This window comes from Lithobates pipiens, unplaced genomic scaffold (assembly GCF_037356315.1).
Source record: "Lithobates pipiens isolate NorthernLeopardFrog02 unplaced genomic scaffold, aLitPip1_a1.2 Scaffold_3, whole genome shotgun sequence".
NCBI lineage: Eukaryota > Metazoa > Chordata > Amphibia > Anura > Ranidae > Lithobates > Lithobates pipiens.
Window position 1 is genome coordinate 168,859,253 of NW_027507790.1, and position 14,104 is coordinate 168,873,356.

General features: G+C 40.6%; 1 protein-coding gene across 1 annotated transcript in view; it reads right to left on the reverse strand.

Annotated features, from left to right (window-relative positions):
• CCDC125 (coiled-coil domain containing 125) overlaps positions 1 to 14,104 on the reverse strand; it is a 70,546-nt gene extending 56,442 nt beyond the window's left edge. The window contains exons 1-2 of the mRNA XM_077462471.1: positions 13,995 to 14,104; positions 8,943 to 9,274 (exon numbers count right to left, since the gene is read on the reverse strand). Coding sequence (XP_077318597.1) covers positions 8,943 to 9,249 — 307 coding nt within the window. The 5' untranslated portion in view covers positions 9,250 to 9,274; positions 13,995 to 14,104. The remainder of the gene's footprint in view (positions 1 to 8,942; positions 9,275 to 13,994) is intronic.

Consider the following 14,104-nt stretch of genomic DNA (forward strand, 5'->3'; position numbering starts at 1 on the left):
TTTAAGTATCTAAATAATCTTAACAAGTTGCAGTTAATCTAAAATTTTATTTCGTTTATAGTAGGAAAGGGTTAAAGTACTTATGTTATTGTCTGTATCCTGTTTCCTGTTGGGGAAATTTCCCTGCACTTCCTGTCCTGGAGACTCAACGGCAAATGAGAGTAAATCTTTCCAAAGATCATTCGGGAAAATTTCTCTCTATTGGAGGATTATTCCTAACATCCTGCTATAGTGACAACTTAAAATTTATATGTCTAGGTGATAATGGTGATGAGAGGGGTAAATCTTTCCTGTGGGAAAACAGAAAACAGAAGACAACAAAACAACCTAACAAAGGATCTGACCTTCCCCTAATCATCCGGGAAAAAAAAAAAAAAAAAAAAAAAGTGCTTTTACATATACTTTAAAACAAGCCATCCTCAAAATATACATGAGAAAATACTATTATTCTCTCTCTCTACTTCAGCTTCCCTGGATAGCACTGACTTTGCGGCCTTGCAGCTTTCTATCCTATAATGCGGTGGTCTCCAATCTTTACAAACAAAAGGGCCATCCTACTGCACTTCATACTTTGAGGGGGAAGGACTGTGGTCAGAGAGAGTAGAAAATGTTTAGGCATCAGCGGGGAGTAGACAATGTCTCAGGCTTGCTGGTCAGTGGGAGTTAAAAAAATTACATATGCATGAAACCTTGTGAGCTGCCACACTAAACCTAAGATGACCTAAATATACACAGAAAATAGAATTGTAATCAGCTGCCCGCACTTCCGCAAATTGTGACAATACAATAATATAAAGATAGAGATATATATATATATATATATATATATATATATATATATATATATATATAAATAAAATGTGTCACACTGTGCAGCGCTAATATGTATGAAAACAATACTAATATAAAAAAAAAAATACAATAACCACTATATATATATATATATATATATATATATATATATATATATATATATATATATATATATATATATATATATATATATATATATATATATATATATATATATATATATATATATATATATATATATATATACATATACACACACACACACACACACACACACATACACACACACACACACGGTGCCTTGCGAAAGTATTCGGCCCCCTTGAACTTTTCAACCTTTTGCCACATTTCAGGCTTCAAACATAAAGATATAAAATTTTTATTTTTTGTGAAGAATCACCAACAAGTGGGACACAATTGTCAAGTGGAACGAAATCTATTGGATTTTTGAAACTTTTTTAACTAATAAAAAAAATGAAAAGTGGGGCGTGCAAAATTATTTGGCCCCCTTGCGTTAATACTTTGTAGCGCCACCTTTTGCTGCGATTACAGCTGTAAGTCGCTTGGGGTATGTCTCTATCAGTTTTGCACATCGAGAGACTGAAATTCTTGCCCATTCTTCCTTGCAAAACAGCTCAAACAAGTGAGGTTGGATGGAGAGCGTTTGTGAACAGCAGTTTTCAGCTCTTTCCACAGATTCTCGATTGGATTCAGGTCTGGACTTTGACTTGGCCATTCTAACACCTGGATACGTTTATTTGTGAACCATTCCTTTGTAGATTTTGCTGTATGTTTGGGATCATTGTCTTGTTGGAAGATAAATCTCCGTCCCAGTTTCAGGTCTTTTGCAGACTCCCAACAGGTTTTCATCCAGAATGGTCCTGTATTTGGCTGCATCCATCTTCCCCTCAATTTTAACCATCTCCCCTGTCCCTGCTGAAGAAAAGCAGACCCAAACCCTGATGCTGCCACCACCATGTTTGACAGTGGGGGTGGTGTGTGGAGGGTGATGAGCTGTGTTGCTTTTACGCCAAACATATCATTTTGCATTGTGGGCAAAAAGTTAGATTTTGGTTTCATCTGACCAGAGCACCTTCTTCCACATGTTTGGTGTGTCTCCCAGGTGGCTTGTGGCAAACTTTAGACGAGACTTTTTATGGATATCTTTGAGAAATGGCTTTCTTCTTGCCACTCTTCCATAAAGGCCAGATTTGTGCAGTGTACGACTGATTGTTGTCCTATGGACAGACTCTCCCACCTCAGCTGTAGTTCTCTGCAGTTCATCCAGAGTGATCATGGGCCTCTTGGCTGCATCTCTGATCAGTCTTCTCCTTGTCTGAGCTGAAAGTTTAGAGAGACGGCCAGGTCTTGGTAGATTTGCAGTGGTCTGATACTCCTTCCATTTCAAAATGATTGCTTGTACAGTGCTCCTTGGGATGTTTAAAGCTTGGGAAATCTTTTTGTATCCAAATCCAGCTTTAAACTTCTCCACAACAGTATTACGGACCTGCCTGGTGTGTTCCTTGGTCTTCATGATGCTCTCTGCGCTTTCAACAGAACCCTGAGACTATCACAGAGCAGGTGCATTTATACAGAGACTTGATTACACACAGGTGGATTCTATTTATCACCATCAGTCATTTAGGACAACATTGGATCATTCAGAGATCCTCGCTGAACTTCTGGAGTGAGTTTGCTGCACTGAAAGTAAAAGGGGCCGAATAATTTTGCACGCACCACTTTTCAGTTTTTTATTTGCTAAAAAAGTTTAAAATATCCAATAGATTTCGTTCCACTTCACAATTGTGTCCCACTTGTTGGTGATTCTTCACAAAAAATTTAAATTTTATATCTTTATGTTTGAAGCCTGAAATGTGGCAAAAGTTTGAAAAGTTCAAGGGGGCCGAATACTTTCGCAAGGCACTAATATATATATATATATACATACATACATACACACACACACACACACACACATAACATAAATGCTCATGCTCCGTGATATTTCACTCAGTCCTCAATATGATTTTATTAAAATTAAACAGAAAAAGTCCAAATGTGTAAAAATAAAGTGCTCGTGCTCTGTGAATATCAATTAGTCCTTGATGAGGTGTTTAAACTAAACGACAAAGCCGGAACCGGACCACAGGTGACTCTCACCCCTCAGCTCTATAACACTTTAAAATGCGTTTTTTTTATTTATTTGAAATGTAAGTTGTATATATGTGGAGTTCTGTTTTCAATTAAAACTTTTTAAAATGTTATCACGCTATTGCATGCCTCTGTCATTTCCCACATGTGATGTATATGAGGAGAGTCTCTGAACATACCAGGAGAAAATAGTGGCCTCTGAGCTTGATTATTATCCGAAGGAGTAGGTGCCCTGCGTTCCATATAAGTGTCCCATAAACCTGCATAGGAAAAAGAAAGTAAAGGGAGGATCCTTGCAGGCTATTGTTATCAATTACAGGCTTCTTTTTTAAGCCCCTAAGGTGAGGGTACACCCGGTGGGGGTTGTGTGTGCACTATGCATGAAGACACAATTATCACATGGTTGATGATAATATGGATTTTTGTCGTTTTAGTTTAGCACTATATTTTTACACATTTGGACTGTTGCTGTTTAATTTTAAAAAATCTTAATGAGAACTGAGTGCAATATGACAGAGCATGAGCGCTTTATATATTTCTTCTATATATGTTCTAGACATTTATGTTATATAATATATATAGTGGTTATTGGATTTATATATTAGTAATGTTTTCATACATATTAGCGATGCATAGTGTGTTATATATAAAAAATTAGATAGTACCTGTGGTCAATGGGAGGAGGAATAGTGTCCCGTCTTTTGGTGTCAGTGGAAGGAAAAAAATGTTCCATTGTTCATATCAGTGGGAGGAATTATGCCCCATCATTAGCATCTATGGGAGGTATAGTGTTCCACCGTTTATATAAGTGGGGAGCAATTATGCCCCAACATTGGTGTTAGTGGGACACATGCAGTTAGTGGACACATCACTACACCGTAGCACTGTAGTGATGTGTAGGTCAGTGTGAGGAACCAATGAGTCATGTGGGGGTCCAAGGAGATTGACACTCTGACAAATGGTGGTCTCCCAGAAGACTTCAGCCAGAGATTTCTCTTGAGGGTAGCAGAGGGGAGAAAGCATTCTCTTTTCCTTCTTTTACAGGCACACTTTTCAGGACATATTTTTATCAACTGACAGGGTCATTGTAAAAACCCTTAATACAAGGGTCTTTTGTCAACACACGGAGATGAATAAAGTTTGCAAACTTTTGTGGGAATTTGTCAAAGTAAGAGCGCTAAACATAAAAACTTAAAGAACTTGTTGTCAGGAGGGAAATAAGGCTCCGTTCACATCTAGGCGTTGCTATTTTACAAGCATTTTTTCACAGGCATTTTAACCCCTTCCCACCGAGCGTATGCAGATGTGCGTACTCAGCTTCCAGGGGTTATACTGGGATGATGCCCGCACCTGCAGGCATCATCCCGGTACCGTTTTTTCACAGCGGGCGATCGGCTATCCAGCCATAACAACCGATGTGGCTAAAAGCCGCTCGGCTGTTATGCTGGAGGAGCGGGAGGGGACGTCCCCCCCCTCCCGCCGCCTCCGGCCGCTCCTACCATGCTCCCGTTCAATCGGGAGCACCGATCGCACATCCGCCTCTTCTGGCGGCTGGGCAGGGACTGAATTGAAGCCGTAAGTGGCTTCATTCCAGTCTCCTAATAGTAAACACGGAAGCAACGTCATGACGTCACTTCCCGTTTACTCGGCTGCCAATGGCGCCGGATTTTAAAACATATACAGTACTCAGTCGCCGAAAATGGCGACTCTGAATACTGAGTACCTGTCACCACCTATTACTGTCACAAGGGATGTTTACATTCCTTGTGACAGCAATAAAAGTGATCAAAATTTTTTCTTTTTTTTTAAAAAAACAGTTTATTAATTTTAAAATAAATTTAAAAAAAAAATGTTTAAAGCGCCCGCCGTCCCTGCGAAGCAAAGAAAACACATACGGAAGTCGCGCCCGCATATGTAAACGGTGTTCAAATCACACATGTGAGGTATCACCGCGATCATCAGAGTGAGAGCAATAATTCTAGCACTAGACCTCCTCTGTAACTCTAACCTGGTAACCATAAAAAAAATTAAAGCGTCGCCTATTGAGATTTTTAGGTACCGTAGTTTGTCGTCATTCCACGAGTGCGTGCAATTATAAAGTGCGACATGTTTGGTATCTATTTACTCGGCGTAACATTATCTTTGACATTATGCAAAAAAAAAATTGGGCTAGTTTTACTGTTTCGTTTTTTTTTTCTAATTCATGAAAGTGTCCCTTTTCCCAAAAAGTTGCGTTTAAAACACCGCTGCGCAAATACCGTGTGACATAAAATATTGCAACAATCGTTGTTTTATTCTCTAGAGTCCCTGCTATATATATATATATATATATATATATATATATATATATATATATATATATATATATATATATATATATATATATATATATATATATATATATATATATATATATAATGTTTGGGGGTTCCAAGTAATTTTCTAGCAAAAAATAAGGATTTTAACTTGTAAACACCAAATGCCAAAAATAGGCTTAGTCATGAAAGGGTTAAAGTTCAAAAAGTCACCAATGTAAAAGAATTAAAACGCCTGTTATCTGCCAAAAAAGAAGCTCATGTACTTTTTTGACTGACAGATGTTTTGCTTTAGGCGACAGAATGCTCAGATGTGAACAGAGGCTGTTGAAATGAATGGGATTTGTCTTGTTGGGCATTTTTAGAGCTGAGGTTCAGAGCAGAAAAACGCCCAAAAATGCCTAGGTGTGAACGGAGCCTAAGGGATCTGCCATTGTTAGTTAGTTTTTGACTGTGCATGTTCAGGGTGTCACACTCCCTTACTTCTTTATCTCCTGGCTGGTTACTGTCTTTAAACACACATATGCATACCACATTTCAGGACAGTTGATGGGTGCATGCTTATTCCATATCAATGGTTCATTAAGCAATGAGGAAAGGTCAAGAATGGCCACCCAAAACATGCATCATTAAAAACAAGTCAGCAATAACAACACATATTCCCTTTAAAGTGATGCTGCATCTGCCTTCAAGTGAATCAGCGAAGTCATTCTCCCATTCTAAAATGACTCACCAAGTTTGCCTTATGCCTGCAGTAGATATTGATAGCAGGCCCCTATTTGGGAACCCCAAAACCTAGAACATTCTATTTAGCAAATTTTAAACAGCTCCAGTCGTAAGGAGCTCAAGTCCACCGCATCCAACAACTAATGATTAACGGATAATTATGATTAAGATCTCAATGACCAATAATTGAGACATGGGAGGCAGAAGGGAGCAGACCTAGAATGTTGACCACATGAACTATGTGAGATATGTATTACAGAGTGTCCTGGCTTTTGGAGATCCTCAGACACACCAAGGCAGTAAACAAGCATGCAGGTACCTTTGAGTGTCTATATTCAACATTTACTATTGTTGCAGCTCATTCACCATGAGCGCAAGCTCTGATGTTCCGCCTGAAAAGCAACCGGCATACCATAAGTCTGAAGGAGCTTCCAGCTCAGAAGATGAAAGGAGGAAACAGAACCGAAATAACTTCAAGGTATGTGCAAATGAAACAATCTCATAATTTAAATTTTTCCTTTTTTTTTTGTACAAATATCTTTCAACCATTGCTCTGAATTAATAAATGTATATTAAAATGCTGTAAGGCATCTGCACAAAAATGCTTAAGTTGAAGCTACAACATAGGCTTCAATGGGTTTAACCATGTGTACCATCCTCCATAAGAATTAGCCCTTGTACACACGGTCGGAGATTCCGACAACCAAATCCGTCGGAGTAATTCCGACGGATTCATTCCGGAAGAGGTCCGGAAGTGATGTTGCATACACACGGTCAGACAAAGTTGTTGGAAAATCCGATTGTACATAACATGATGACGTTATTTCGTTACAACGGGACTACGTTCAGGCTAGTAGCCAATAGCTTTGGTCTAGGAATTTGATCTGCACATGCGTGGCACTTTGTCCGTCGGAGTAGGCTACACATGATCGGAGTATGTCTGATTGGAGCATTTTGACGGGAAAATTTTACCGGCAAGTTGGAAAAGTTGGTCCGTCGGATATTCCGACAGAAACAGTCCGATGGAGACCACACACAGTGGGAATATCTGACAAAACGGTCCGATAGGACACATTCCATCGGAATCTCCGACCGTGTGTACAAGGGCTTAGAATTACAGCACCCAGTCAAATTATGTTATAGAGCTCTACTTGGTCATTAATTGTCTAACCCAAATGGCCAAAATGGCCAAGGATTGAGTTTGGTAAAACCAGCGCTTGCAATCACAGACAACAATTTTCAAAGTTGTTAGTAAACCTTTGTGCAAATAGTACAATCCTTTCCTATCCCTTCAGGTCCCATTCACACATCAGCGTTGTAGCTTGAAACTCCAAACTCCAAAACGCTGGAGAAGAAACAAATCAATTATTCTCTATGGAGTTGGTTCCCATCTCCACTACAAGTCGCCTGAAGCCAAAAGGCTGAAGCTAAAAAAGTTCTTGAGTTTTTTTTTGCTTGAATCGGGCAGATTGGTGTGTTTTTGTTGTTTTTTTATGTTCTATAGGAATGCATGGAAATGCTCGATTCGATTGTTTTTGAGAATTTTAGTGCATTTTGTTGCACATTTTTTTTTTTTGCTCAAATGCAATAATCAAATGAAAATAAAAATAATAAAAAAATAATTAAAAAAAACCCTAACCTCAACCCTTAACCATAATATTAACCTCTAATCCCTAATCCTAACCCTTAATATCAAACCCTAACCCTAATATTAACCCCTAACCTAACAAAGTAAATAAATAAATGAACCCCTAACCCTAACTTTTAAACCCTAACACTTAACCCCCTCCAAAATAAAAAGTATATACGGTACATTAATAAATAATAAACGAAAGTGGATGAAAATGCTTAAAAACAAATAATGAAACAGATGATATTTTGCTCTATTGGCTAATTAAAAAAAAAACGGCAAAACTCAAACACATATTAAAAGCACTGTACACAACAAGGGCAGCACAGTGGTGTAGTGGTTAGCACTTTCCCCTAGCAGCAATAGGGTTGTTGGTTCAAATCCCGACCACGACACTATCTGCCTGGAGTTTGCATGTTCTTCCTGTGCCTGCGTGGGTTTCCTCCGGGTACTCCGGTTTCCTCCCACACTCCAAAGACATGCTGGTAGGTTAATTAGACCCTGTCCAAAAAAACTGGCCATAGTGTATGTGTATGTCAATGTTGTAAGTGCGTCGGGACCCTAGAGGGTAAAGGAACGCATAAAAGCTGCAGATGGACGACGGTGGCAAGAAAGCACCCTGAGGCGATTCAGTTGGCATAGGTAGCGCTATACAAGTCATTCATTAATTCATTCATACACAACACTCAAAAATGTGCATACAAAAGCATGAAAAAATGCCCTAAAAAAAAAAAAAAAAAAGCTAAGCTCAGGTGTGAATGTAGCCTTATAGAAGGAGGAAGTAACTCATCACATCGACAACATTTCAATGGCCATGTTACTACACACAGATTTGTGGGTGACAAGAGGATTGGAGGATGAACAGATGTCTCACAGTCCATATATGACCGCCTTAAATATAACAATGTATCTGGGTGGCAGGTATAGATGCTTGACTCTGAATGCAGCTACACTGTATTTAATTCCTGACTTCCACTCAACATATAAAGATAATAAAATAGCATGTATACATATTCACATACACAAAATACAATACATCATTTATCTAAACAGGTTCTGTCATGGAGGCCAAAGCTCTGACATATCTGGGTTGTGATAGAGCTTGGTTCTAAGCCCTACTCCTACACAGTCCTACTGACCCATCTCTATGATAGACAGCCTCAGCGGACAATATCAAGGTAGGAAGAGGTAGGCAAGATTTATCGTGAAGTTCAGAAGCTTCTCTAGCAGACATATACTAAATTGTGTGCCTATTTTAGCCCTGGCAGTTAGGAATAAAATGCGCAAAATAAAGCTGATGGTCTTACCAATGCTGTTTTGCCGGCACCGCACGTAGCTCTCTGTACAGGGCCTTGCATTTCTGTCCTCAGAGGGACTGTATTTTGCACCGTGGCATCTCATAGAAGAAACATCATCACCCTTCTTAACAAGATGGTAGTGACCGTGAGCATCAGATCCCTTTTTCAATTTTAATGTCCTGGCTACTGTCCCCTCAATAGCCTCATACAAGCCCCCTGGCTTCCTCCCAAAGCCCTCTCCAAGGTCCCCTCCAGCCATGAAGTCTTCCTCTTCATCTGATGGGCAGTAATGTTCACTAGGCAGGGTGTCAGCCATCACTTAGTTTACTAGGTAGGTTCTCCTGTAAATATAAAGACAGAGAAAACATTGCAATGTTATTGCTGCAATACTTTATGTCACCTTTTAACCACAAAGCTTCAACTAACCAAAGAATGTCCAATGTACACAGAGTCATCGCTGCAAGTAACGCTAGAATATCTCAATCAGCACTTCAATAAGACATGAGTATAGTGAAAGTGGCAACAGCTAAACTGCCTGTGAAAAATACTATCGATACTTACCTGTCCTGCTATTTATCTTCAATCTTTTGAGAGAAGATCAATATTTTCTAAATCCAACACACGTCTAGATTTGCTGGATGCCACGTTTTCCATTGAGCACTATGGTTCCATCTGCTTCCCAGGGACAGAATAAGAAGGAACGGGGGCCCTAGGTAAGGCAGGAGTTTTGGCTCCCTATCTATTTGATGACGGATATTGATAAGGATTGCAAAAGATACATTTGCATCGCTTCTACTGGCAGTGCCATCCCCATCAGACACCAACTGCCAACAAGTGCATCCTCTCTTGTGAAGTGGCAGCTGCCCTGCAAAGCATGTGGTTACTGTGTGGTGGTTCAACATTTTTGGGGTTAAAAAAAGTTTTGCCTTTAGCTAAAAACTTTAAAGCCAAAGTCTAGATATAATTTTTTATTTTTTTGCATAGTGCCATCGGTCCAGCTTATCACAATGTAAGTATTTATATCTCACCCCTAAGTGATCCATGAGGAAGCAGACAATCACTGTATTCGTCAGCACTAACACAGTAATGGCAGTGATCTTCTAGGTCCCATGCCAAGTGGCTTCCCTTTTTTAGGCTGGAATCACACCTATGCATTTTTCGTGCATTTTGCAGATTTGCACTGCAGATCGCGTTCCATAGGAAACCATGTTAAAATGGACTGTAGTGCAGATATGCAAAATGCAAAAAGCACTAAAACTGCATAGGTGTGAATCCAGCCTTATAGTAAATCACAGTGGGAAGCTTGCTTGGCATTTGCACCATTCACAGAACGCCTTTTATTTTTTCACATGAATACAAAGTGATCTCTTATTGGATGAGGTGGAGAGGAGGACCAGTGGTTTCATTATCACCATGTTAAATGACAGAGCACCTTGTATTCTTTGAAAAAAATACAAGGCATTCCCACAATGGCAGCAGTGCTGAGTGAGCAACACCCTGTGATCACTCTGTAGAAGGGCAGCTGCTCTGCACTGGACCTGGAGGATTGTGTGATCACTGTAGTAGTGCCCACAACTACAGTGCAGGTTAGCTTCCCTGGAGAATTTACTGTGCCCAGCTGGACCAATGTAACGATCCAATAAAGAGCATTCCTAAATTTTAGCTCCCAAAGGGGGGAGTTCCCCTTGTTTGCCTCCTTCCTCCGCTACCACATTTGGCCATTTTTTATTTTGGGGGGGAGCGGGCACCTGGTTTTGACAGGTAGCTGCTCCCACTTATGGGTCAGATAGCTGCGCCATTTTATAAGGATGTTTGGCCTCACCTCCTTCTCTCCGCAGCCTTCTGGGGTACACACAAGTCCCAGAAGACTGCAGGACCATTCAGAAAGCACGGTACAGCTCACGCATGCACAACAGGAAACTGGCTGTGAAGCCGGAAGGCTTTACTGCAGATTTCCCTTATTCAAGATGTTCATGTGAGGGGAGAGGGACAAATGGCTTGCCTAGGCCAGAAAAGTGGAAGTTCTGCTTGTAGCACAAATAAAATGTAAAGGCAGTCCCTGAGTTACAAACATACGACTCATACTTAACCACGTACTGACCAGACATCGTCATTATCCTGCGGCAGGTCGGCTCGTTCCCACAAATCGCAGTCCCTTTAAGAGCTATAGCAGGCACCCGTGCTGCCTGCACGGCGGGGGAGCTAATGGGCGCAGCCAGAGGCCGTGATCGCACCACAGAGAGCCAGAATGGCTGTCAATGTAAACACTTGGTGCGATTATTCGAAAATGGTATAAACACAAAATGTCAATCTCCCTCGGTCTGAGGCTCCATGCAAGATCTGACCTTGTGGCGTTTCAATGATTATGAGAATGGTGAGGAATCAGCCTAGAACTACACAGGAAAATCTAGTCAATGATCTCAAGGGCAGCTGGGACCATAGTCACCAAGAAAACAATTGGTAACACACTACGCCGCGAAGGACTGAAATCCTGCAGCACCCGCCAGGTCTCCCTGCTCAAGAAAGCACATGTACAGGCCTGTCTGAAGTTTGCTAATAAACATCTGATTGGTTCAGAGGAGAACGTGGTGATGTGGTCAGATGAGACCAAAACTGAGCTCTTTGGCATCAACTCAACTCACCGTGTGTGGAGGAGGAGGAAGGCTGCCTATGACCCTAAGAACACCATCACCACCGTCAAACATGGAGGTGGAAATATTATGCTTTGGGAGTATTTTTCTGCTAAGGGGACAGGACAAGTTCACTACATCAAAGTGACGATGGGCAGGGCCACGTACCATCAAATATTGGGTGAGAACCTCCTTCCCTCAGCCAGGGCATTAAAAATGGGTTGTGGATGGGTGTTCTAGCATGGCAATGACCCAAAACTCACGGACAAGGCAACAAAGGAGTAGCTCAAGAAGAAGCACATTAAGGTCCTGGAGTGGCCTAGCCAGTCTCCAGACCTTAATCCCATAAACAATATGTGGATGGAGCTAAAGGTTCGAGTTACTAAACATCAGCCTCGAAACCTAATGACCTGGAGAGGATCTGCAAAGAGGAGTGGGACAAAATCCCTCCTGAGATGTGCGCAAACCTGGTGGCCAACTACAAGAAACATCTGACCTCTGTGATTAGCAACAAGGGATTTACCACCAAGTACAAAGTCATGTTTTGCAAAGGGGTCAAATACTTATTTTACTCATTAAAATGCAAATCAATTTATATCTTTTTTTAAATGTGTTTTTCTGTCTTTTTTTGTTGTTATTCTGTCTCCCACTGTTAACCACTTAAGAACCGGAAGGATTTACCGCCTTAATGACCAGGTCATTTGCGATACAGGACTGCGTCTCTTTAACTGACATTTGTGCAGTCCTGCAACACTGTACCCACACAAAATCGACATACTTTTTTTTTCTCCACAAATAGAGCTTTCTTTGATCACCTCAGCGGTTTTTATTTTTTGCGCTATAAACAAAAAAATAAAGACAATTTAAAAAAATAAAACAATATTTTTTGCTATAATAAAAATCTCAAAAATAATATATAAAAAAAATAATTTCTTCCTCAGTTTAGGCAAATATGTATTCTTCTACATATTTTTGGTAAGAAAAATAAAAATCACAATAAGCGTATATTTGATTGGTTTGCGCAAAAGTTATAGTGTCTACATAATAGGGGATAGATTTAGGGCATTTTTTCTATTATTTTTTTTTTTTTACTAATAATGGCATCTGTGTTTTTTAGCGGGACTGCAACACTGCAGCGGACAGATAGGACACCTTTTTGGGAACAGCAAAATTTATACAGCGATCGGTGCTATAAAAATGCACTGATTACTGTATAAATGTCACTGGGAGGGAAGGGGTGATCAAGGGGTTAACTTTGTTCCCTGGGAGGTGTTTCTAACTGTATGAGAGCTGGGCTGACTGGAGGAGGAGGAGAGAGATCGCTGTTCCTAAACACTAGGAACAAATAGACATTCACTCTCAGCTCCCCTGTCAGAACGGTTGGTACATTGGTAGATCCCCGTTCTGTATAGAGTGATTGCGGGGGCAACGCGCATCGTCTCCATGGCCGCACTGCGGGCACACGCCTGCTACATCTATTACACAAAGCGAAATACAATGGTGTCGATTCACGTAATCGAGTCAACCTGCTGCAAGTACAACTGCGAAGGCTGGTTTTTAAGTGGTTAAAAGAAACCTACCATTAAAATGATAAACTGCTCACTTCTTTGTCAGTGGGCAAACATACAAAATCAGCAGGCGATCAAATACTTCCCCCCCCCACTGTACTAGCAGACTTAGATACACTAACAAACTGAAGCCAAACCCCAGCTCACACTTTATACGCAGTTACAGCAAACAGTTTTTTTTTTCCCCTGTCAGTGGTAAATGGTTTGCTCCGTCTCTCTAACTGCTATATCTGCAGGAGAGCTCGTTCTATTGAAAAACAACAGACTTATGGGCTGGATCACTGAAAATAAAGGAAATAATAATGGAAATAATAATAAATTAAATAATAATAATGCCTAAAAAAGGAAACAATGCCTAAAAAAAAGAAAACGAAGGCAGCCATCCTAAGAATTGGTAAGCTGCAGTATAATAAATGTTTGATTTTGATTTTCTGGGTTTTGGTGAACAGTTTGGATGATTTGTATAACTTTAGTTTCTAACAGTGCAGGACATGATGACCACCCTGAATGTAAACAGGACACAGAGTGCCCATTGTGTCACTGCACCGCCTTCATTTCCTGCTACAGGAAAATGTCATTTCATTTTATTATTGAGAAGTATGAATGTAAGTTAACAATCAGATCTGTGACTATGTACACCTTTCTAGTCTCCCCAGAGTGATGAGACCATCAGATGGGGGTCAGGGAATAAAGATGGAGGACACTGTCTGTATACACACACTACTCATCCCTGCACAGACCCCCCAGGACACCCCACACGGTGACACCTCACCACTTCCTCCCAAAGTTGTCACCTGTCATCAAACTTTAGGAGGAAGTACCATCCCGTCTCTATAAGGGTCCCCATTCCCTACGGGACTCACCGGCTGTGCAGAGTGGACGGATCCCGGCTCAGTGATCGGCTCTCCCCAGGTATTCCCCCCCTCCGATCCCCGAACACACAGACGTGGCCTCTCCCTTCCTCTGTCACGTG